This window comes from Vipera ursinii (genome assembly GCF_947247035.1).
Source record: "Vipera ursinii genome assembly, chromosome: Z".
NCBI classification, from domain to species: Eukaryota; Metazoa; Chordata; class Lepidosauria; order Squamata; family Viperidae; genus Vipera; species Vipera ursinii.
In genome coordinates, this window is record NC_139517.1 from 119,673,137 (window position 1) to 119,699,871 (window position 26,735).

At 37.0% G+C, this 26,735-nt stretch overlaps 2 protein-coding genes across 4 annotated transcripts in view; one reads left to right on the top strand and one right to left on the bottom strand.

Annotated features, from left to right (window-relative positions):
* LMBR1 (limb development membrane protein 1) overlaps positions 1-6,232 on the top strand; it is a 58,089-nt gene extending 51,857 nt beyond the window's left edge. For all 3 annotated transcript variants that reach the window (XM_083376714.1, XM_083376715.1, XM_083376716.1), the window contains 2 exons: positions 1,651-1,812; positions 3,207-6,232. In XM_083376714.1, coding sequence (XP_083232840.1) covers positions 1,651-1,812; positions 3,207-3,292 — 248 coding nt within the window. In that variant the 3' untranslated portion in view covers positions 3,293-6,232. The remainder of the gene's footprint in view (positions 1-1,650; positions 1,813-3,206) is intronic.
* A 1,794-nt stretch (positions 6,233-8,026) lies between these two features.
* RNF32 (ring finger protein 32) lies at positions 8,027-26,084 on the bottom strand (the record flags this gene model as incomplete). Its single annotated transcript, XM_083378630.1, has 8 exons — positions 8,027-8,266; positions 9,115-9,282; positions 15,606-15,714; positions 17,733-17,857; positions 20,659-20,691; positions 22,003-22,145; positions 25,233-25,518; positions 26,064-26,084. The coding sequence occupies 8 exons, from the start codon at positions 26,082-26,084 to the stop codon at positions 8,027-8,029; spliced, it is 1,125 nt and encodes a 374-aa protein (XP_083234756.1).
* Between the last annotated feature and the right edge of the window lie 651 nt (positions 26,085-26,735).

The window sequence follows — 26,735 nt, forward strand, 5'->3', positions numbered from 1 at the left end:
TCCAATTTAATGGTACAAAACATTCATTTCTTTTTCTTTCTTTCTTTCTTTTTCTTTCTTTCTTTCTTTCTTTCTTTCTTTCTTTCTTTCTTTCTTTCTTTCTTTCTTTCTTTCTTTCTTTCTCTCTCTCTCTCTCTCTCTCTCTCTCTCTCTCTCTCTCTCTTTCTTTCTTTCTTTCTTTCGTTTGTTGGATGCTAGGTGCATTTGTTGCTTTACCCAAGACGAAATACCCACTTGTTTTTGAGTCTGTAAATGTTTGTTTGCTGTACAGTTATAAAGGGGAGTAAACCAGGAATGACAAATAGCTAAAGGAGAGTTAACGAAGTACATAGACACATCAAATAAAACTAATAACCATTACAGAGCACAATGGGTCATGTGAGGCTTTGCAGAACAGTCAGTATGTATCAAAACAGCTGGTTTGGTCTAGTGCAGGGGTAGGCAACCTCGGCTCTTTTATGACTCATGGACTTCAACTCCCAGAATTCCTGAGCCAGCCATGCTGAGGGGAAAGGGAGAGGTTTCCAAGCTGAGCCATGGTGGCTCAGGAATTCTGGGAGTTGAAGTCCATGAGTCATAAAAGAGCCGAGGTTGCCTACCCCTGGTCTAGTGGTTAAAGCACAAAACTAGAAACTTTGTGAGATCTAGTCCCGCCTTAAGCATGAAAGTTGGCTGGGTGACTTTGGACCAGTCATTTTCTCTTAGATCAACTTACCTCAGAGGGTTGTTGTTGTGAAGAAAATAGGAAGAAGGAGTCTTGGGCATGTTTGCCACATTGAATTATGACCAGTAACGCTGGTTAGATGAAAAGAAATTGAACAGATTCATAAACAGAAGCTTTAGTCTCAAAATAGTTTATTTCAGGATGGTAAAAGGAGCATTGAGCTGTTCTTAGGATGGATAAGGTAAATGGGAAAGAAAATTTCCCTTTTATCAAACTACTTTTCATTTATTTGAATGCAGAATTAATTTTTGCAAACATTGTATCAAAGACTTGAAAAGATGATACAGCGTTTTCATCTTTAATAGTTTTGGAAGAGAATTTGTTATGCAGATTATCAATATTTTCCTTTATGATCTTGCTTGGCATGGAGGATTATATCATTCAATTTTATCAAATAAATACACTCATTGCTGTGATATTGGTTTTTTCCAATATAGTAGACAATATCTTTGAAGTGTAATTCAAAATAGTGATGAACAGGAAAAAATAGAGAGTATAAATATCTGAGTTTTAAAATTGTTTTATCAAATTTTATGTGAAAAGATATATTTATTTATTTATTTATTGATGGGATTTATATCCCGCCCTATCTCCCGAAGGACTCTGGGCGGCTAACAACAAAACATATAATAAGTACAGAAATTAAGATAAAAATAAAATTAAAATCATCTGTGCAATAAATAAAATTAAAAACTAAAAATAAATTAAAAATTCTAAATATAATTAATTAAAATGCCTGTCAGTCCAGGTCAGCCTGGTGGAAAAGGAGTGTTTTGAGGCCGCGGCGAAAGGATTGGAGATTTTGGGCCATCCGAAGCTCAGGGGGGAGCTGATTCCATATACATATGCTATGTATTAGATTGTTTAAAAATTCCTAAATATCTGTACAAACTTTATTAATGTATTCTCCCCTCACCCTTTATTAGGCATCACCAGGTTTGATCTCCTTGGGGACTTTGGAAGGTTTAATTGGTTAGGAAACTTCTACATAGTGTTGAGCTACAATCTTCTTTTTGCTGTCATGACAACGCTGTGCCTGGTGAGAAAGTTCACCTCTGCAGTTAGGGAAGAACTCCTCAAAGCATTAGGTAACCCACTTTCTCTTCCTTTTATGACAGTATTTTTTAACATTTATACACTTGATACTGTGCTAGAGATTGCTGATGTGAATGATTCATTATTAATTGCTTTTCTGTACCCTGTATAAAGCTTGATTTCAGAACTGCTATTTGCTGTTCTGCCTACTTGATAGGGAAATTCATGGCATACGTGCCACTTGCCAAGTGCCTGAATTTTGACCCGGTAACCCTAGGGATGCTGCAACGGTCATAAACGTGAAAAATGGTCATGTCACTTTTTTCAGTGCTGTTCTAAATTTGAATGGTCACTAAACAAATGGTTGTAAGTCGAAAACTACTTGTACTCATTATTATATTCAATCTGCTGTATTCACTACCCTCTTCATTCTTCATCTGTCGCTTCTTTTTCCACCCTGTACCTCATTCCCATTGAATTCTGATTGAAGTTGCCTTCATATGCAAGTCTCACTTCCATATACATCTATTAGTAAGTTACTAATATTTAACAGGGTTTAATCATCCTTGCCCCTTTAAAATTCTATTTTTTAAATTCTATTTTTTTACATTCTTACATGCTGTTTTATATTTTAACATTTTATTGTACACCAACCAGAGTCCCTGCCTGAGGGGAGATTCCCACCCGTGCATTCAGTCCACCTAATAAAACAATCCCTTTCCAATCCCAGTTGCATTCATTTAGACCAGGGGTGTCAAACTGCCGTTCCACGGACTGGATGTGTCCTGCAGAAGCCGCACCCACCCCATTGCCGGCAATGGCAAAACAGTCCCGATACGTTGCGCAACGTCATGTGACGTCGCAAGTTTTACATGTTTGATTTAGACAGTTGCAGTTTATCCCAAAACACATTTCTGGTTCTTCTACCAATACTACTCACCCTCATCCAATCACCCACCTAGATTGCACTTTTACAGCAATCTAGATAATCCCATTTCATACTTTGAGATACATTTTAGCTCTCTCATTTATAATTAAAAGAAAAACAGAGTTGGAAGGGACCTTGGAGGTCTTCTAGTCCATCCCCCTTCTTCAAGCAGGAAACCCTATACATCAGAGGTCTCCAACCTTTTGGGCACCAGGGACTGGTTCCGTGGAGAGAGGTTTTCCCACCTATCGGAGGGGGCGTGGCTTTGTGTGCTGCCTGCATCCCGCGGATGGGGCTTTGCTTGTTTGTGCGGCCCGGTTGTTGGCATGCCGCAGCCCAGTACCAGTCCACGGACCGGGAGTTAGGGACCCCTGTTATACATCTTGCACTTCTTTCCCTTCACATATTTTAAATTCAACTTAATTCTGATAATTCATCTTATACTTCCTTCCTTATTAACTCTTCACAGAAGATCACAAGAACGAAACAAACTTTACTGTGTTTTTTTCTGTTTTGCAGGTTTAGATAAACTGCATCTCTCGTACAATGCAAGAGACTCTGAGACAACAAAACCTTCTGCAAATGGACATCAAAAAACACTGTGAATCAGTTGGCGGAAATGAGCCTTATAGCTTCCTGACATTCCTCTCACTGCACTATACTTGTTTTTTAGTGCTCTTCTGGTTTATACCTTGGTTGCAGGTTGATGCAGAATAAATCTGGTGGCATTGGATTGTACTCTTCTTCCCTGGATCGATCCACTTTTTCTGTCAACTGGAGACGTCTCTTGAACATTCCTCTTTGAACAGACCTTCATACTGATCTCTGAATCCAAGGATAAAAATCCTCTGCATGTAAATACATTGTTGAAGATGAATTTAGGAGATGAAGTTACTATCTGGAAATGGCAAACCTCTACTCAAGAGGCTGATTTTTTTTCTCCAGTAAGATGCATTCTGAAAACTTGTGAGAGCACAATAAGGCTCAGGATCAGTACATTAATCTTCCCATCAAATCAGTTTGCACTATGATTGTATCTAAGATAATAGTACTTAGTTCTAAAGGGTAAACTGTCCTATTTTTTGCTAGGGATAATTTCCTTTGCAAACCCTGATTATGCAATGACATAATCTCACAACTGCAGTGCTAAATCTGAGCCTGGGAAACTAATTGTAGATTTCTGATCATTGTATGTATAATCATACCTAAAAACATGATTGTCATACTTGGCTAAACAATGTGAGCAAAAATGTGTATAAAATATACATTATGTATAAACTCCGAGAAGAAAACAATTGCACCCAATTTTCACAAAGTTGTCTTTAAATGATGCCCATTCCTGTGACTGATAAGTGTATTTTATTTCGCTGAACAAGGTATTTTTTTCATTAATTCTTTTAGTTGTTCATATGTGTACATATGTCTACTTTTTATGAACACAGAATTGAGCTAGCATTTACTTAGCTTATAATATGAAAACTTAAGATTCTTGTTCAGGGTTCTAGATATGGTATAGTTGAGACAGCATGTACTTGGATGTTGCTACACTGTTGAAGTTTACAAAATCCTGTGAAGTTGTAAAAAGGCAGAAGGAAGTTAAGCTGCATTTGTTTAGTAATGTACTGTGAGTAGAGGCAGGTAGATGGTAAACACCGTTACGATGACATGTTCCAATGGAGTGATCCTACTCCCTGTATAATCATTTGATCAAGGTTAGTTTATTGGGACTTTGTAACTTCAAGTATTTCTCTTTGTGGAAAATCTGTTGCTGTTAATCTGTTACTGTTAATCTCTGCAAATATCTGTAAATCCAAAGTCTCAAAATAGTCTCAACACATTACACAGTGTCCAGATATTTAATTCAGGTGTTTTGGATTATGATGTTGCTAATTTCATAGGATTCATAAACATGTTTTATATTGAGTATGGAGTTCTTGGACATCAAAAACTTGTTTCTTAACTTTTGTACTGTTTCTTCTATTAATGAATTTTGCATTATTTGGAATGTAAGAATTGTAGCAAATATATAAGAAATTTTTCTAGCATAACCAATAATAGTGTGAAATAACATACTCAAAAAGGAGATTCTAAGAATTTGCAATGAAGTGCAGTGGATTATGCACTACAGTGAATGCTATAGCAAAATTAGCTCACTGAAATGATTTCAAATATTGAAGTATCACAAGTTGAAATGGTAATAATGTTTAGGTCAGTTTAGCTTCCTTTCATGATAATTTAATTCAAATATATTGTTAAATATGAGCTACTTTGATAAATTAATATTTTATTTAAGTAAGCTGAATTCTTGGAAATCCTGGTTTAGGGCTACAGTCATGAAAAATACACTAAATTTAGTCATGGATGTGATTTAGGATTTTGTTTCCTTGTGAATTTATGTCTTAGATGAGGAACAGTCTGAATTTTTAATTTTCAGCAAGTTCTAAACCAATTTTTAACAACACATAAACAACCATCATAATTCTCAAGGGAAGAAGCATCTCCTACATGGATACTTATTAAAGGCTTAACCCATTGCAACTCCTTTGAATACAAATCCCCATTAAAATAAGGGCATATGTTGGAAAGTAAATACTTCTTTAGTTATTTTGGATTAGTTTATATTAATGATACTTAAGTTGAGATTCCCCTTTTAAAAAAATATTTTACTATTGAAAATTTAAACTACTTGCATATTTTGTAATCAGTTCAATTTTTCATCCCGTGTATTGACATGCATTTGAATATTCTGTCTCTGCCTTAGAAACATTTCACATCTTAAGCTGGTCCTAGTGCAAGCATCACACCTGTTTTGTAGGATAGAAAGATTGCATAGAATCTCATTTTTAAAACGCTGCTCATCTTTTATCCTCATACACAGATTTATGATAATGTTGTGTTGAAAGTGGATGTTCGATAAGTTGCGTCAGAAAGATACATATCTTTGAGCTCCTCTATTTCTTGGCTTTGTCTCTGTGAAATGACCTGTTGTAGACTACTTTGAAAATGATGTTTTTACTTGCCACTATGTTTTAAAAAAATCACTCAGAAATATTTTATAAAGTCATAAAAGACATATTTTGGTTCATAATTCATTGGATATAGGCAATGCATTCCTAGCTGTTTGATTCTTAAGAGTTAATACCCTGTACTTCTTGAGGTATAAAAAAGCTTATCTTCAGGTATCAACCTTTGCCTCATTTATTATGAGGCTTAAGCACAAATATGCTTTCCTTAAATGTACTAGGTATCTACCAAAGCACACCAAAAATGTGCAGAGCAAGTGTTTCAAGTAGGCTTTTGTTTGCCTTTCTCCATGATAGATTGATAATACAGTATGGACATATTATGACAGATCTGTTGTTACGACTTGAGCACATCTTTGCTATTCACCTTTTAAAGCTAAACTTAAGTGGACATAGGTTAATTCAGAAGTACAGATTACTAGGACGTTTGGTTAGCTGAATGTAATGTGGTGACCCTCACCCTTTTTTATTCACACTTATACACATTTGCCTGTTTAGTGATGATTAAAGTATTTGACAAGACTTTCTTCTATGACTTGATTCTAAGGAGTTTTATTGAAATTTTATAATTGCATACGGTGATATAAAGCTTGGAGTATGCATCACATTTGCTTACTTAACAAAGCGTGTTGCTTCCATATCCCAATTCAGAGATATTTTACATCAAAACAGTATTTTTCTTTGCTGATCCGCAGTACTTGATAATATTCTTGAAAAAATCTTGAGTTACTGGTTTTGAAAAATATATCTCTTTTAACTTTGTACTTATATTGATATGATTTTAAAATGCCCTGTAAACCGCCCTGAGTCCTTCGGGAAAGGGCGGTATATAAATCTAATAAAATCTAAATCTAAATCTACCTTTCTGCATAAGTGAAGTCTCTGGGTACATTAACAATGTCCCTAAAACCTTATCATTTCTAAAACTCTTATTTAAATTAGAAATAGGTACTAATGTACAGTCACAAGGTCATATGCATCTCTTATCTAATTTCCCCAAGTTTAATAAATACATTTTTCTACAATCAACCCGGGCCTCAGGAAACAGTAATCTATCTCCTTTTGCTGACACAGAAGAATGTGGGGTGGGGAGGAGATATAATAGTGTGCAGAAAAGCAGATAGCAAAGAGAGAAAAGGGCTCTTAGGAGAAAAAATAGGCCATCCCATTCAGCTTCAGCTTCATTCACCAGTGGCATGCAGCTTCTAACAGATTATCCTCAAGCCCCTGATCAAAGAAAGCATATTGCCTATCTCAGGCATAAATGGACTGAACAAAGCCCATGTGAGAACAGGGGGTACCCTTTGTTTTTAAAACATTTTGTGAGGAAAGTTCTTGAGTTGTACTAATGCAATTCTTGCCTTAGCCTGAACAAGTATCAGGATTATAGAATCTTGCAAGTATTGTCAAAAAAAAAAAAAAAGCTGAGCTCCAGGCAAAGCATCTCCACCTCAAATAAGTTAGTGGTTTCTTCAGTTAATTAATTCTACCCCCATCTCTTGAAATATGATCTCCCTCTTCTCCCATTAGATAGGTCTACAAGAATTTACAAAAAAGCATTTCCTGACATTGTCCAAGAGGAGAGTCCAATGTTTCACTTCCAAAATTAGTTGTTTTGCACATCACCAGCTATGTTCTTTGGCCGTTGCATAGAATTAAGAGGAACACCTCACTTCCTAAAACAATGCATTAAAATGTACAGTGAGCAGAGGGGGAAATGATACAGTCAAGAAATTTACAGGAAAATCTCACCTCTGGCTTGTGGAGACACATTCTACATATATAGCTCCCAACTATCCAGATGAGGAACACTGGTCACCCAATAAGGATTTCCTGTCAGGAAACTTGCTAGACTTACAAACCTTTGTAAAGCATTATGCAGCGCATCAATTATTCTTTCTGTTGCCTTTGGGCCTTGGCTAATAGATACATACAGAACCCTAGTTTTGGTCGATAGAAGACTGACAGACTGGGAATATTAGATGTTGTAGCCTACAGAATTTTATGAAGAATTGTTTGATTCAGTTGATTCCGGTTTCCCCAGGGATTTGGAGCTTTTTTCCCTTTTTGACAATCCACTAGGATTTGTGGGACTGTCCACGCATGCAAATATTCAGCTGAAGTGAGACGGAAGAAAACGTGAACCCCACCCCAGACCTTAATGACTGCGAGATCTCTAGTGATAGCACTTCCTAGATTTACACAGACATGCACTCATCAAAAAAATAATAATAATAATTTGTGTACCCCCTCCTGCTGAAATGCAATTAAAATACCAGGTCTCTTACAAATATATCCATAATTTATGTTAAATTGTTAGCTGAGAATTTTCTTCTGATAACAGGAACGACATAAAGGACAGATAGGTCTTTCTCCTAAAGAAAACTCTTCAAATGCTTGAAGACAGGTACTATGGAACATGTGAGAACAGGAGAGCAGGGCTGTCTGACGGGGGCATGACTGATAGCCATCCTGGGAAAGTCCATTCTGAAGTTGAGCAGGCTGCGTGAGTGGCATAATGCAAATAGGACAATCAGCAATATCTTGTCGGAATGCCTAAAACAAAGGTTGGCAAGGTCAGGGAATACAGTGTGTGGCCATAAAAGCTGCTTCTATGAATTTATTATGTCTTTTATACTTCGGGATGATTTATTCTGGTTATAGTAATAAAAAAGCTTTGTTCAAAAACTAAAAAAAATATTTTAAATAAAGATACAGTTTTACAGTTTAAATTTTTGGATATTAAAATACTAATGCTGAACAGCAAAAATAAAATATCAAGTAAGGCAAAATCACATCTGTGCTGCTAATGCTAAATTGGAGAATTTGGCAAGAATCAACAACTGTCTTCGTTAAGTGAGCAAAATACCCAGCATTATATACAAATATGGTTTAATGGAAGGGATGGTAGAATTAGAAACACAGCATTGGTCTAACTCCAGATTCAGCCACAAATTTACGTTAGTGGCTGTTTGTGGCTCCTCAGACTATAGATTTATTGTAAGACCAAAGTAGGCCTGAACCATGTATATAAGTCAAAGTACAGCTAGTTCTTCCTTACCAAACGTTCATTGTTCAAGGTTACTATGGTGCTAGTCTTACAATCAGCCCTGGAAATTGTGGGCATAACTATCTCTAGTCATGTGATCACAATTTGGGAGTTTGGCAACAGATGCACATTTTTGTTGTTTGGAGCATCCCGTGGATACATGATCATGACCTGCAACCTCCACGGCCGCTTCCAGCGAGCAAAGCCAGTGCAGAAGCTGCCAGGAAGTTGCAAGTTGTAGCCATGTGACATTGTACTTAACAAGCAGGGCTAGAATCGACATAGGATGATGTGTTCACGTAACATTTTACTTAGTGCTCTCTGAGCTTGGTTATTTGCTTACTCAGAAACCAACCTGTATCTGAATTTTCTCCCATTCAACTTCATGTATCTCTGGGCCCAACTTTTCTTCTAGTTGCTGAAATACTTCGTGACTTGCAGCTACAGTGGAATCTATCTCACAGAAGAATTCGTCAATACAGGTATCGTAGGAATTCAGTAATCGCTGGCAGATCTCAGTAAGCTGGAAGATGAGAAAAACATTTTTTATTGTTAATGAGTTAAGAATGGAGAGGGGGATGGGGTGTCCATGTAGCATTTTATCAAAATAAATCTCTTTTGTAGGATGTTAAAACTGTGGCTCAATTGAAGAACAAATCTAATTAGAATCCTATCTCTTTTTGATAGTCACTAGAATGGCGGGAAAGAAAATTATTTTCTGCATCTGTTGTTAGAGATTGTAAAGCAAGACGCTGGAAAACAGTATGGCGATTGCTTTCATTTTCTGCATCAAACCTAGGGGAACAACAGTACAATGAAACAACCCTTTTCAAAGTTCTAAATTAAGTATCAGTCAAATTAAATTCTATTAATAGCTTAATAGGACAGGAAGGCCTGGAGGAACGTTGTCCATGGGGTCGCGATGGGTTGTACATGACTTCGCAACTAACAACTACAACAACAACAGCTTAACAAGTGGAGCTCTGCAACAGATTATAATTCATGCTTTTTTATTCTATAATATCACTCTCATCTGCCAGATAGCGAAGGATGCATTTGGGGTACTTGACGCAGGCGGCTTCAATACTGATTTCTCCACTGTATCTTCCCCAAGTATCTTCAGGCCTATTGAACTGGCTCACTATTTCTTTGGCCTACAGGTAGTCCTCAACTTATGACCACAACTGAGTCCAAAACTTCTGTTGCTAAGTGAGGTATTTATTAAGTGAGTTTTACCCCATTTTATGACCTTTCTTGCCACAGTTAAGTGAATCAGTACAGCTGTTAAGTTAGTAACATGGTTGTTAAGTGAATCTGGCTTTCCTAATGACTTTGCTTATCAGATTACAAAAGATGATCACATGATCCCGGGACACTGCAACCATCAGAAATATGAGTCAGTTGTCAAGCATCCAAATATGAAAAATAGATTTTATATTGAACGTTGGATTGTTTGCTGCGGTCCCAGTTATTCTATTATTTCTTATTTTCCCAAGATTTCTTGTGAGGGATGTTAAAGGTGGAATCCAGCATGCAAAGTATTTCACTGTAACTGACCTTCCTTAATCAGGGAACAAATGTATGCATGCATACATACATACAAATACTCACAGACAATGCACCCTGGAACCATCTGCAGTAGTTTTTCTACTTGATATTGTGGAGTCCTTGGTTCTCTGAGAGGTCGGTTGCTTATGCAGATACTTTTATGATCCATCTAGGTAACATTAGTGTGCCCAGTTCAATCCTGAGCTGTGTGCATTCTCTTTTACTGTAAACAGGATTGTTCAGCTTCAGCTATAAATTTTAAACCACAAACCAAATTAACCATATCATGGTGTAGTGCATTGGGTCATTATGATGTTAATGTTGTTGTTGTTGTTAGTTGTGAAGTCGTGTCCGACGCATCACCACCCCATGGACAACATTCCTCCAGGCCTTCCTGTCCTCTACCATCTTCTGGAGTCCATTTAGGCTCACACCTACTGCTTCAGTGACTCCATCCAGCCACCTCATTCTCTGTCGTCCCCTTCTTCTATTGCCCTCAATCTTTCCCAGCATTAGGCTCTTCTCCAGTGAGTCCTTCCTTCTCATTAGGTGGCCAACGTATTTGAGTTTTAGCTTCAGGATCTGGCCTTCTAAAGAGCAGTCAGGATTGATCTCTAGGACTGACCGGTTTGATCACCTTGCAGTCCAAGGGACTCGCAGGAGTCTTCTCCAGCACCAGAGTTCAAAGGCTTCAATTCTTTGGCGCTCAGCCTTTCTTATGGTCCAGCTTTCACTGCCATACATTGCAACTGGGAAGACCATAGCCTTGACTATACGCACTTTTGTTGACAGGGTGATGTCTCTGCTTTTTAGTGTGCTGTCTAGATTTGCCATGGCTTTCCTCCCCAGGAGCAAGCGTCTTTTAATTTCTTGGCTGCAGTCCCCGTCTGCGGTGATCTTGGAGCCCAGGAAAATAAAATCTGTCACTACGTCCATTTCTTCCCCATCTATTTGCCAGGAATTGAGAGGGCCAGATGCCATGATTTTGGTTTTCCCCCCATGGACAGTACCAAAAGGGAAAAAAAAGATGATGCTAATATCACCCCAATAAAGCCTTGGTTGGTTTTGATGTGTGTAGTACACTTTGCAGGCATTCAAAAAAGGGATGCAGCTTCAATGCTCTGCCGTGCCTACTGTTTTGAAACCATTGTTTCTGTACTGAATATTTTCTTAGCATCCCTTTCAAATGTTAGCACATTGTGTATCTATCAAGAATGAGCAGTACAGTGACCTCAATCTCCTCTTGTGACAAACTTGTTTGACTAAAAAAGGTCCCAATTAATTGCTGCGATGGGTATGTTTTTCTGATTTGGTCGTAAACTCTTGATGGAAGCTGGGATATAAATGGAAGATACTTATTCTGATCTAGGACTATCACAAAAAATTATTTAATTTGGAGCTTTTGTACCAACCTTGACTGGGGTCCTGCACTTCATTTTTTTCTTCTTCTTCAAGTTTTGCAATCTCACATAGTTTGTGATAAATTCTTTGGGAAAGTTTTGGTTTCTATTGGAACTATTTGGTATTAATATCTGACTTAGTTGGATGGCATATACTATACAACCTGCCCTCTTCTAAAGCTATTTCTTTGTCAGTGAAAGACTCCAGAGTTTTTTCATGATTTTTATTATTGTTTATCATTTCCACGCACCACTGAATTATGTGTGTTCTGATCTACTGATATTGTATCTTGCAGCAGCCGTAGGATGTCTTATGTTTAAAGTAGAGGAACTAGCACAACAACATTCTCCTTTCCTTTTTATTTTTCAGGTGAGATTAAAGAAACAAAACGGGGACATTTGCAGAAAGCAAGGCTAGATTAATCCTTAATTTTTTCCTCTTCTGACTTGTGTTTTTGGGTTTTTTTGCTTCAATTCTAGAGATGGGTGCATGTTGTATAGTTATGAATAAGTAAAAAATGGTTTTTGCTTTAAAACCTGTATGTTTAAGACTCACATACACATCGTTTTCTGTCTGAAGCTTCCTTCCCATGCCAGTGTGAAGGAGAGGCAACAGACATTAAAACCTTTTATTTTTTTCTTCAAAAAACGAAAACAAAAAACAAAACAAAACCCATTTAACAAGTGTAAAGAGCACTTGCAATTTTAAAAAGGAGAAATTTTGATTTCCATGAAAATAGCTGTTCTGAAATGATTCCCTATCTAAATCAAGTGCTTTCCTTTGTCACCCCTGTGCTTTTCAGCATAAACCATATGACAGTGGAGGCATTCTAAATATTTTTAGCTGTATGTAAAGCACCATCAGTCACAGGTTTTAGGTGACGCCCAAGAACATGATTAAATAAAGATGCACACAAAAGCATCAAAATGAACTTTGTCTGCCAAGAGGAGCTGTTTTAAAGCAATCCATCTTGATGTCAGCAAATTGCTTACTAATGTGTTGACTTAAAAGTAAAATGAAAAGCCTGGAATTTACAGCGTATCAATGAATCAGTTGATAAGCTTTTACTAGTTTAATATCCTCTTAGCTTGCTGCCTGGAGCCACATCAAGTTAGCAACAGAATGTTTGCCATCTCTATGTGATAAAGGAAGTCAAATGGCTAAACAAACTCCTAGGCCATTATGTTGTTTGGTGAGATTTAAATTAAAAACTTTGGGTAAGAGTCACATGGTGAGGAAAGAGCGAGCAGTACCATTTTATAAATAATATACCTTGTTTCAAGCAACAATACTTGCCTTTTTAGCTGCACTGAAGATAATGGAATGCATTTGAAAAGATTTAATTATAGCAATAAATTTTTTGGCTCAGTTAGGTGACATATACAAGCACTGTTTATAGCTAACAATCAAAGAGGTTCCTTATCTAACCCAGGGAAATACAGCACCATTTGATTCTCTGTGGACGTTAGTGTTAAAAATTAGCATGGATTGCTTAGAATAACTTTTCCTATTTCCTTTGATCTAAATTAGCAAGGTTTCTAATTGATTTATGTAATAAAGCAATTAAGTGATTCAACTGATCACGCACAGGATCTGTCTTAGGAATTTATCACTCCCAAAACCTGACCCTTATCAATGAATACTTTTTTTAAGCTTGGCAACTGAATACTTTGTGTTGTCCTTTGAGAAATAAATTTATATTTCAGAAACCTTGGGGGGTCTTCCTACAATCTATAAACCAGGTGGACCAATGCATGTTTACTCAAAACTGAATCACTATTAAATCAATGGGTTTTGCTCACGAGACCAGCTCAGAGTGGTTTGCAGCTCAGAGGCTTTTGGAAAATAGCAATTAGAAATAAGTTGATTTATCTAGAAAAAAGCTGTTAGTAATTTCCCATTTTAGCAGGTGATGGGGGCTGAGGGTTGGCAGTGGTGTATTTTTAGAAGCAATTCCATTCTTTTGGAATAGCTTCCCAATGGATATCCAAAGGGCTCCTATTATGACAGCCTTGTGGAAACAGAGCAAAACAGAACTTTTCCAGAGGATGTGGATGTTTGGGTCATGACACAATCTTGGTTGGGTTATAAATGAGTTTTGGAATTTAGAATAGAATAGAATAGAATAGAGCTGGAAGGGGCCTTGGAGGTCTTCTAGTCCATCCCCCCGCTCAAGCAGGAGAACCTATACCATTTCAGACATGTGATTGTCTAGTCTCTTCTTAAAAACCTCCAGTGATGAAGAGCCCGTGATTTCTGGAGGCAAGCGGTTCCACTGGTTGATTGTCCTCACTGTCAGGAAGTTTTTGCCTTAATTTCAGGTTGCTTCTCTCTTTGATCAGTTTCCACCCGTTGTCTCTTGTCCTGCCCTCTGGTGCTTTGGAGAATAACGTGACCCCCTCTTCTTTGTGGCAGCCCCTCAAATACTGGAGTACTGCTATCATGTCACCCTGATTAGTATTCTACGCTTATTCCTTGGCTTACCTATCTTTTAACCAGGTGCACTAACTGTCTATTGTTTATTGAGTATTTTATCTTATAAACTGATGAAACTGCAATGGTCTACCCAAGTGACAAATAAATGAGGCAAAATTAGAGATTGGGGTCTACTAATATGCAAACTACAATATCTCAGCCAGCTAGATTTAGGCTTGACCATCTTGAGGACAAATGAAAAAATTGGTTCAAAAAATGGAAAGGAGTCACATTATTAACAGAGACGGTCTCTGAGACTGAGAGAGTGTTTTTTTTTTCTGCAGACATGAAGAGAGGTAGTAATAAACTTTATACATCTAACAAGCTGGGAGAAAAGCACACTTTGACCTTTGATCTTCCTTCTCAGTCCCTTTTAAGGACTCCTATTCATTTCAGATTCTCTCCTCGTGTGTATTTTATGCATTTTTTTAGATGCTACTCTTACTCTGGGAGCTCATGGAGACTTCCATTGCATTTTCCCTTCATTTACAACAGGCTTGCACAGGAGATTGGGCTGGGCAGTGGTGACTGCCACAAGTCTTCCTGTGAGTTTCCACTGCAGAAGATGGACTTGAACCTGGATCTCCTTGGTTGTAGTGCAACCAACTTTAACTGCTCTACCTCACTGGCTCTGATGCACATGTGGAACCGTATGGCGCTCAGTATGTGGAAAAAAATGAATTATAGGTAGTCCTTGACTTATAACCACAACTGAGGCCAGAATTTCCATTGTTAAAGCAAGATGACTGCTCAAAGAACAATCCGGATGTTATCATTTTGCCATGGTTGTTAAGCAAATAGCTGCAGTTGTTAAGTGAATCACCCAGTTGTTAAATGACTTTGGCTTCCCCCATTGACTTTGCTTATCAGAAGCTGGCTGGTAATCACGTGACCCTGGGGCACTGCCACTATCATAAGTACATGGCAGTTGCCAAAGGCACAAATTTTGATCCTGTGACCATGGCCAGGGATCATGCAAGGACCGGTTGTCAATCACTTTGAACAGTGATAACTTTGAACAGTCAATAAATGAATGGTTATAAGTTGATGACTACTTGTATATACTTTCCTTCGTATTTTTAAGGCTCCAAAAGCTTACGAGTCTAAGCATTGGGGTGGAGGAAGAACAACCTTTTTTCTGGAGATACATTCAGCCACACTGTTCATGGGACCAGCATTTAACCACACTGTTCATGGGACCAGCATTTAACCACACTGTTCATGGGACCAGCATTTAACCACACTGTTCATGGGACCAGCATTTTGAGGTAAACCACCCGCCAAACTGAAAAATGCATGCTTAAATGTCAATCCAGATGTGAACAGAGTCAGGCCATTTTGTTCTGAATGCGTATTTGATCAGCACTGAATTGCTTTGATTTTTAGCATTGCAGTATACTTTGAAATGTAAAAATTTCTTACCTTTTCTTCGAAGAATTTCTTTCTTAATCTCACATCTTTGGGGGGTACCGTTTTCCTCAGATTTTTATACCACTTTCTAACAATATGTCCCCTCCAAAAAGCTTGGATTCTGTGGCATTAAAAAAAAAGAGAGTGTCTTTTACAAATCTGAAACTAGAATGCAGTTTCAAAACTAAAAGATTGTTTGCTTCCAGTTTTGGACAAGTATGAATGAAAGAAAAAGCTTGATCTCTTTCAGCAGAATTTGCCTCAAAGAATAAGTTTTCAGTAAATTTGCTCTGCACAATTGGTGCCGTATAATTTGGTCACTATCTAGCTGAATACAGGTAGTTCTCGACTTATCATAATTATGCTCCAAACTTCAATTGCTAAGCAAGACAGTTGAGTTTTGCCTCATTTTATGATCTTTCTTGCCACAGTTGTTATGTGAATCACTGTAGTTATTAAGTTAGTTACATGGATGTTAAGTGAATCTGGCTTTTCCATTGACTCTGCATGTAGAAGAAGCTTGTAAAAGGTTATCACATGACTCTGGGACACTGCAACCATCATAAATACATGCCAAGCATCTGAATTTTGACCATATGACCATGGGAATCTGCAATGAGCATAAGTCACTTTTCATAAATGTGGAAAATGGTCAGAAGTCACTTTTTTCACTGTCATAACTTTGAATGGTAACTAAATGAATCATTGTAAGATGAGGACTAGCTGAATGCTGGAAACAGAGCAGGTTCTCTTGTAAACAGAATAGATGCTCCAATGCTGATGTATATGTTTTATTTAATTTCACTACTTCTTTACACTAATTAAACATATCTACAGATCAATATTTCCTAGAAACGTGAAATCCTACTAGCGTGTTACTTGCCCTAGCCCAAATCACATTAAAAAATAAGGTTTTTGTGGATCACTAATTAGAAAGTGGATTCAGGATTCAATTCAATTTTTTTGTTTAAAATAATGTTAGACTTGAAGTTGCATGGAACAATCAAATAATAGGGAGCTTAAAAAAAATGAAGAGGAAGAGAGAGGAGGAGGAGGAGAAAGAAGAGTCAAGCTATTTTCCAAAGCACAAGAAGGCAGAACAAGAAGCAATGGATAGAAGCTTATCAAGAAGAGAAGCAACTTAGAACTAAGGAGAAATTTTCTGACAATGAGAACAATTAATCAGTCGAATGACTTGCCTCCAGAAGTTGTGAATGCTCCAACCCTGGAGGTTTTTAAGATGAGATTGGACAACCATTTGTCTAAAATGGTCTAGGGCAGACTTGTCAAACTCACGACATCACAAGAAGTCGTGCGACGTATTGGAGCTTTTTCCCCCATTGCCAGCAATGGGGTTGGTGCAGTTTCCTGGTGACACATCCAGCCCGCGGGCCAGCAGTTTGACACCCCTGGTCTAGGGTCTCCTGCCCGAGTAGGGTTGGACTAGAAGACCTCCAAGGCCCCTTCCAACACTGTTATTCTGTTGTTTTGTTAAATAACAGGAGTGTTGACTTGGCAGAAGGAGGCCCTGCACTACTTCACCTCATCAGATAAAATGGCTGAAACAATCACATGAGATCCTCCAAGCTGCAATGGAGGGAAAGCAGTGAATTTTAAACATCGTATTTCGTTCTTTTAAAAGGATACATTCAAAATGTATGCAGAATGATATAGTGATGTGCTGCTTATTTTGTGTTATCACATGACCAGGAGCAGTTAAGCACTGTTAATAGAACAAAGCTTCATAATCCACATACAAATTGTTAATATAGGGGAAAGAAACATTATTTCCAGCAATTAAATAATTTAAGACCTTGGAAAGTTATTTCTTCCCTTATTCGCCTTACCCCTATTAAACCAAAGGCATAAACCACATGGTTTGGAGTATATCTAACAAAGTGTTATATATAATGAGGCCAAAATATTATCTTAATCTCCACTTCAAACTAAACACTTGCATGAACGTATTACATTATGATAGTCACATTATCGTATGTGCTGAAGAGGTTTTATTTTTAAGCTTTAAAACCTAGCAGTCACTTACATTGCTCCATTACTATACAGTATTTTGTATGCATGTAAATATTTCAACAAATCCTTCTTGGGGAATGGGCTTTGTTATTTGCCAGTCATTCTTACCTCGTAGCACATTTTATTTTAAAAAGGTGGGCTCCATCATGAATTACTCGTGTTTGATATTGGGTCTTTCTACACATTGGACAGCTCTTTTTAGCTGCGAATCTTTCGAAAGCTTTCAGGCATGCCTGGAAAAAAATGATTAGTTCTAGCTGTAAACCTGTTTGAACTTAGTTTGCCCCTCTCCAAGGTTTATGAATATCAATGCAAAGTTATGTGTCCAGAGTTTGTAGATTCAGGAAAGACAATAGCATCATGGAAGGCACCTTAGAGGTCATCTAGTACTATCCCATACTTGGTGCACAAAGTGTCTCTCATGGATGGCCATCCAGCCACTATTTGAAGAACTCTAGTGAAAAAAAATTTCAACATTTCCACATGGCAAACTGTTCCACTAGTTGACTCTATGTGTCTTTGTGTGTGTTTGTGTGTGTGTGTAGGAATGAACTTCACAAACAAGTAATGTTGTAGCAAGTCTGTTCTATGCTAAAGGAAGACAGCAGGTTTAACATTCTTGTTCATCTTCACATGGATAGATGCACAACAAGTTAGTTTAACACCAACATTCTGAAGCTATATGCAGATACGATTATTTATTTTAGAACAGGTATACTGCCACCTATCTTACATATGAAACTCTGGACAGATAACAAAAATTAATAAAAATAATATAATAAAGCATCTAAAAAGAAAAAAACCCTCTTAAATAATCATAACACAATAATCAAGGCACTTTGTAACAAGCTCATCTGTATAAACCATGCCAGATGGGGCTCAGCTAGTAGCTTTCCAGAAAGTCAAAAGAATTTGGAGCATCCAGATCTCACGTGGGGTGGCTGTTCCATGGGGCAGGTGGCTCACATCTCTATCACCACAGATGATATTCTTTATGACAGAGTATCCTTAAAACATACCAGTTGGATCTGGTGGGTGAGCAGAAGACCATGGAGATAGGTGATCCTGCAATTAATCTGGTTGTGTGCCATAAAGGGCTTTAAAGGGATAACCAACGTCAAATTGCATCCAAAAGCAATGGTCAGACTTTGTGCATCCTGACTGCACACCACTGTATCCTGAAGCAATTAAAATATTTTTCAAGGGCAGCCCCATGTTAAAGCACACTGTAGAAATCCAGTTGGGAAGTGACTAAGCGAGAAGGACCTCCTCATCCAGGAATGGACACAAGATGGATTTGAGCAAAAGGTCCTCTTAAGCCATAGTTGCCAACAGCTTTTCAAGCAAGAGCTATTAATTCAGGAGAACTCGCAAATTGTGCACCAACTCAGCTTGGGGAAATTGTTGAGAGTTAACAATGAAAAATCTTTAGATACAAGGAACCCCAAATTGCAAGCTAGTCTATCTTGCTAGAGCTGAGTTACAGCTGGTTCTTCCCATCCAGTCCCTTACAACCTCCAGGCACTTGGTAAGTACCTTGGCGTCATTACTTGTCCATGCACAGGTGGAGTTGTATGATAATATACTGATATTTTACCCTGGGCCACTGGCTATCCTTATCTAGTGGTTTCATGTAGAGGTTAAATAAAAAGGTGGGGGAGGAAGAGAGATGGAGAGAGAGAAAGAGAAAAGAATCTTGAGACATCTTACACACGAGCTAAAAACTTCACATCAGCACTGACACAAACCAGCCCTAGAGGAAGAAAAACTATTGCTAAACAGTGTTCCCACTACTCATCCCATAAACTGATCCAGAAGAATATCATGACTGAGGGTATCAAAAGATGCTAAGAGATCCAGGAGGGTTAAAAAAAAAAGCTATCTCCCCTGCATGCTAGGATCCAAAGGTCACACACAAGTACAATCAGTGTCATCTTGATGTTATAACCTGGCCTGAAACCTGATTGAAAAATATTAAAATAATCCATATCTTCAGAGCCCTTTGAAACTATTTACCGTATTTTCAACAACATTCCATGAAACTGAAAGGTTAGGGATTGGACAAAGGTTATTCAACACTGCTGAATCCAAGGATGACAAGGGAGTGGATCTGTGTCTGTTTCAAGGCAGTTGTAATCACCACCACCTGCAAAGAGGCATTTACCACCTCATGGTCCCAACCACGTGCTACCTTGCAGAGGACTTGATCCACCAGGGAACATTTGGATCCAGAATACAGGTGACAAAGCTTGCTAATCTAAAGATCTCATTACTTACTGTGTACTGACATGTGAAGCTCTTCCCATGGTGGCTTAGTCATTTCTATAAGAGCTGCTCAGCCACAGCAACTCAGAGCAGATCCAGGTAACTTTAGTATAATAGATGCCTATGTCAGATTAACTCTCTGACCTTAGCACTGACAGGCTGAAACAGCTAATAGCTCCTTGATATCATTAAATGCATTGTGCGTACAAGAGCCACTGTTAACTTTGCAAGCCACTTATTCTGATTCACTATAAAATTACAGATTTCAATGCTAAGCCTGGATACAAAAGTTTAGTGGCCATCACTGTACATGAACCTTTTGGGTGCATATTTAAATTAAGGGATTGTTTCTACTTTTGTCCTTCCATGTGCAGGCCTGCATGTGAAAGAATGCACTGCACCCAACAGACTGCCAAACATCTGCAACGCTTCTGGGCCTCATCAACACCACCAGCTGCAACACTGCCAAAGAGGTAATTGAGATATCAGGTATTCTTTGTGACCTGTGGTTATTTTTAATTTATCTATTGAACCATTTTGCTCTATGAGTTGTGTAGGCTTGTTCCACATGCAACCATACTGTGTAAGATAAAATATATTGTCCTAAAACAATATCCTAAAATTACATTGTGAATTACACAATTAAAAACAACAGATTTATTCTTAAGACATAAAATTTCACATTATAATTAGTTACATAATGTACAACTTTCAAGACTGACAGGATATATATTTGCCATTAATTGATAAAGAGATATGATTTACTTACTCTGTGAAATACATGAGAACAAGAGAGCAACACCTGTTCAGAAATAATAAAATCATTTTGAGATTTCAAGTTATCCAAGAATCCCCTCTATTCTTACTGTAATTACCAATAGCACAATAATGAAATAGTAGCTTTCATTGCAGAAAGAACATATTAGTGTTAATTACATTATCTACATTTTATTACATTTTAGACTTAAGCACTGCATGATTCCACCCCCCCCCCCCAATGATTATTAAAATGCTTTGGGAAAAGACACAAGTTGGCACCCAAAAAGCCAAGGGCATAAGGTGAATCATGAGTTCCTGAATACTAGGAATACATGAGACCAACTTCTTCCTAGAACAGATGGACCTTGAAGTCCTTGTCTCTGACAGCTATACAAAATAATCTTTAAAAAGTGGAAAGAATGCTGCTGATTATTTGCTTTTTGGAGAAAGAGATTATATCATATTCATGGTCAAGGAAAGTCCAGTGTTTTCTGAACATTAACAACTCACACAAAAAATTACTCTCTCCATATGATTAAACACAAGTTAATTTACCAATGAAGGAGAATATTTGTAGCTCAGGGTTGAAATGAGGGGTCCTTGGTGCTCTCTGGGCTTGCTCGTTTTCTTGCAGATGTTTCATTACCCTGACTAGATAACATCATCAGTGCACTGATGATGTTACCTAGTTAGGGTAATGAAACATTTGCAAGAAAACAAGCAAGCTGAGAGCACCAAGGACCCCCCCAATACGTTAATTTATTTCATTTTTTTCCCATTGGCAATTTTTGTGTGTGTTTCACGAGATTCCACGACTATAAGATGCTTTGGATTCAATCTGGAATTTTGCAGCTTTGGTGAGGAAACTGGAAACTGATTGGAAACAGCAGCAGCTGCATAGATGCCCTTATGAAGCATCTCTTCAAAATTGAAATTACATCATTCCCAGATATACAGCTAGTCCTCAACTTACAATCCAAATTGAGTGTACAATTATGGTTGTAAGTCATGATGGTTGTTCAGTGAGTCAACACATGACAGTACTTGATATTACCTTTATTGCAGCAGCTGAGTGGTGTGGTTTTTAAATGAACACCATGGTTGTTAAGCAAACACTGTATCGTTGAGTAAACTGACTGTTCACTATGAAGTTTCACCAGAAACCAAAAGTAAATGCCAATTCTATTAAAAATGTTGTAAATTGTGGCCACATGATTGCAGAAGTTACCGAGATAGAGTGAAATGATTGGAGGAGACGAGAGGTTTTGGACATCTTCAAATTGGTGGTTAAGCAGCCAGTGGTAAGTTGAGGACTATCGCTATTCCATAATATTAAAGGAGGCAGAGAAAATACCTGTGGCTGAAGTGCAAACTCTTCTTTGCATATAGCACAAGGTTGAACAGAATCTCCTTGTTTTATGGATCGTTGCTTAACATATTCCCATTCCTCTAGAGTTAGTGGTATGGCAGGAAGCTCCACCAATCCGAATTTCTGAGCTGCAAGTTAAGTCCCGCAAATGAAATAGACTCATAATTTGTTTCATTATAGGATCTTCTGTGTGGCAGTGCATATTTAATATTTCTACTGTAAGCATTCTTATGGCTAGTAATGTTATTTGGAGATAAACTTGAATTAATACTTTCTAGCTCATATTTAATTATAAATCTAAATGTAGTAAATTCAATGAAAGTAACTGAATAACAATAATTTCATAAATTACAACATACATTTTATGGGATGGTTTATTTTGGAAAGAATGAAACTTAATGGGAGAATTCTTAGGGGCAACTGAAATGCACAACTTTTCCTGTAAATAATTCATCAAGAATCACTGCTGACAGAAAAAGAACTAGCCATAACTAGAATGTGTACAAATGCACAGAAATATCCATATTTCATACATGCATAGTATCTTAACCTAACATTTTATTTCATCAGATATGAAATTCCCTGCATATCTGCTTAGGAAGACATAGTATAAAATGGATATTCCCATGAATGAATGTACAATATGTTGTACAGAATTGGAACTAAATTTGCTTAGCCCTCCTTGTCCAAGTAAGCAAATGTGCCATATGACAGAGGAATTTGACAGGTATGTCACATTTTTCTCGGACAACCAAGACTTCTGGATTCCACACTGGGGTTTCTATCCGAAAGAATGTTTGCAAGGCTGGGCGATAATGAGCAAACCCCAAAACAAACAAACAAAATCTCAACTAAAATCAAACAGGTCACCTTAATATCTTATTCTCTAGATTTCAAATCTATTTTGTTACTTAATATTTTTATTTGCCTACTTCAGCACGGTAACTACTTCATAATATAGTATTTTTTAAGACAAATACTAATTTGGTCATTTTAATTTTCCCAGAAACCAAGAGTTTATCTATTTGAATAGATGTGATTTAGATTTAAAGAAATCACTCAATGAACAAGTAAATTGATTATAAAAATAGCTAAACAAAGCATTATTTAAGCACGTTCATAAATCTTCCTTATTTTAATAGTTTTTAAATCTTCTGCAGTGATAGTATTCCAACAGGGCAAAGCTGGGAAATCTGTGAATATTTGAATATTGTTGAACTACAACTCCCACCAACTCCAGACTGTTCTCTTCAACAAGTATCAAATATTTCAGTTTGTAGATATAGGTGGATAGTTGAATCATCTAATTAACCTACTAATGTGCATTAGCACACATATACAAAAATATATATTCTATATCTGTCTAAATATATGACTGCAGAACTGGGCTTTCAGATTGAATGATCTTGAAACAGAAATATACTGCTTTTTTTAAAAAAAAAGAATGGATGGGAGGCAAAACAGGAGGCAGAAGGTGTTCATTTTATTTATTTATTAAATTTATATGCCATCCAGCTCACTATCAAGCAACCTTGAGAGGCTTACAATGTAAAAAAAACAACAATATAAAACAATTAAAATGTTAAGTATTAAAATTAAAACTTTAAAATTAATAACAAAAAAAACCTGGTTAAAAAGGGACCAATAAGTAAATAGGTAGAAGTGGGATTCTAATTTCCTAACCAATTCTGGAGTAGCATGCCCTCACCAGGAGCCCAAGCCATATGGCAGAGCCAGGTCTTCAGGGCCCTAAGGGAGGCCAAGAGGGTGGGGGCGGATGTCGTCTCAAGGGACATGAAGTTCCCAAGGGTAGAGGCCACGGCAGAAAAGGCTCATCTCCTGGACCCTGCCAGCCAAAATTTTCTTCCAAGGCTCAGAGAGGGCGACTGGCCCAAGATCACCCAGATGGCTTTTTTTTGCTTAAGGACGGACTTTGCTACGGTGCACCATCTTCTGCTTTCTATCCTGTGTCTCAACCGTTACCTCAAACTACCCTCTGTGAGATCTCTACTAGTGATTTAAAAGGATGAAAACTCTAGTAAACAAAAATTTAAAGAGTGTAACAGTAGCAGCTCGGTAGTTCTTCCTAGTTATTAGTCAGACCATGTAATGTTATTATCTCATGACAGTGTAATATGTTGCCGCTGCACCTCCTGTTTCCTCAGGCAGGAAGCTTATGTATCCATCTCTCTTTATTATAATACAGTAAGTCTCTTGTTTCTTGATCTGAAGTTGGATGTTTAGCTACAGGCATTATTCATGGATCTGCTCCCAAATCATTACAAAAACACAAGTTGTAAATTTTTGAGCAAAGGGTAGTTAAAGGTGAAGGTTTTTTTTAATAAAAACAAACTATGCCCAACCTAGTAAATGAATGTTTCTTTTTTTTTTGTTTGTAAAAACAACAGTTGCCCAAGTGCTTATCCCAACTCTAGATGGTGCTAATGTAACTTCACTGGGTGTTAGGCTTGCTTCTTTTTGTATGAAGACTTTCTCCTTCCTAATGGCAAAAATATTTGTGTAGGCACTAAAGTCTTTTGCTATTGATCACAGTGAAAATAAATTTAACATACACATCAGGTGGTATCAGGGCAAAGAAAAAATTCATTCTCTAAGCAATTCTCCTTAACTTGGTGGCATTACCTTTTATTTAAGACAGATTCGTTAGATTTTGATATTTTATGGGGTTATTTAATGCAACATGTTCCTATTCTTTTTTTCCCCAGATTTCTCTTTATGTAAGCAAAGAGAGACTGTCATATCAACGACAAAGTCATCAGTAATGTTTGTAATGTTAATGTTATATTTTTTAATCACATAAAGTGAGTGATTCTTCACCCAGTTCACACGTGTTCTCACCCAAAATAAATTATATGAGTTGCTTTTATATAATGCTCAGAATCCAAAATATATAGCCAAAGAAAAAAAATATAGTAATTGCTTTTTTTTTCTCCCTGCTTGTAACTTTCCAAGAAATATTTATCAGCAAACCTAAGCTGAAAAAGAAAGTAAAAAAAAAATGCTTATAAGGACAAGCGGTTCTTCAAACAGCTGTTCTTTTATTGTGATGCTATTGGGCCATATGGAAAAAATTATCTATTTATTATAATATAACTAATTATTTAGTTATTTATTAACCAAATCCTTCCATACCTAAAAGGCATTAAACATTTATTAAAATCAAACAAGAACAGACTGGAAAATTAAGATTTTACCTAAAGTCAGAGGCTGAGGATATGGATCAAGGACATATTCTTTCTCTGGATCTTCATTTTGCGGGTTCTTTTGGTTGTTTGGCTGATTGTTTGTTTGTTTTAATCCAGTATCTATCACTGCTCTGATTTTCTCCTTGTTCACAGGCCTGTATCTTTTTTTTTTACTCCCTGTCTTTGACTTTAAAGGATCTGCTAATGAAAGATTTTGCAGTTGAAGATCATGTAAAATATGATCTTGTAATGCCACAGCAGTAAGTGCTACAGACTCTGGTTTGTAGGAACTCCCCTAAAATAAAGTTTCATAATTAGTTTTTATAAATTACTGTTATATATGAATGATATGTATAGCACATTAAACAACAAAAGAAATTCAGCCTTTAGCCAATGATTTTTTTAGCCTGACAGAACCTTTATGCCCATACAACTCCCATGTTTGAAGTCTTACTAATATACAATTACCACAATATGAAACATAAGATTGATATTTGACACATCCCACTTTAACTTATATAAAGGCAAAAAGAAATCTTTGATTTATCATTTATATTAAATAAAATAGCAGCAATTTTAAACTTTTAATTACTGAACCCATAATTATTGTGTGCAATAAACTCATTATGAACTATAAAAGTTTGACATGCCTAAACATATTTTGTTTCAGTGTAATTAAAAATAAAACCTAAGGCTACTTCTCTCTTCCAAAGCAACTGCATATTAAAACAATTATAGGAGTAGATAATATTTTATATGCATTAAATCGGCCTATTTATAAAGCTTTTATTTTCAAAGCTCTTTCTTAGCATGTGTTTTACAAGTATAAGATCTGTGCACCTTGAAATATTTTTTTTGCATCATGGAACAGAGGCAGTAATAATCTCTTTATCTTCAATATACAAAGAGGTCCTGCACGCACTCCAAATTAGTACAATCCTAAAAACAAGCAAACAAAAAACATTGAATACTGTAAACAGCATGGTAATTAAAATATATGATTGGTGTTTGCAGATAGTCCTTGACTAACGGCCACAATTGATCCCAAAATTTCTATGCTAAGCAAGGCAGTTGTTAAGTGAGCTTTACCCAATTTTAAGAGCTTTTTTGCCATACTTGTTAAGTGAATCATGTTAAGTGAACCTGGCTTGCCCCATTGACTTTGCTTGTTGGAAGCTGGCTGAGGTCACATGACCCCAGGATAGTACAACTGTTATAAATATATGTCAATTGCCAAGTGCTCAAAGTTTGATCATATGACCATGGGGATGCTGCAATGGTCCTAAATGTGAAATATGGCCATAGGTCACTTTTTCAGTGCTGTTGTAACCTTGAAATAAGTGGCTGCAAGTTAAGGACTACCTGTCTCTAATACTTTGGTGTATGTTTTTAGCACTTTGTTACTATAATGTAAAAGTTCTTGTGAGAGAGGCCCAATTCTAAGTTTATACTTGCTATTGATTTGGACAAAAATGGTATAAGGAAATAGGCTCTTGTTTATTAGAGATACCA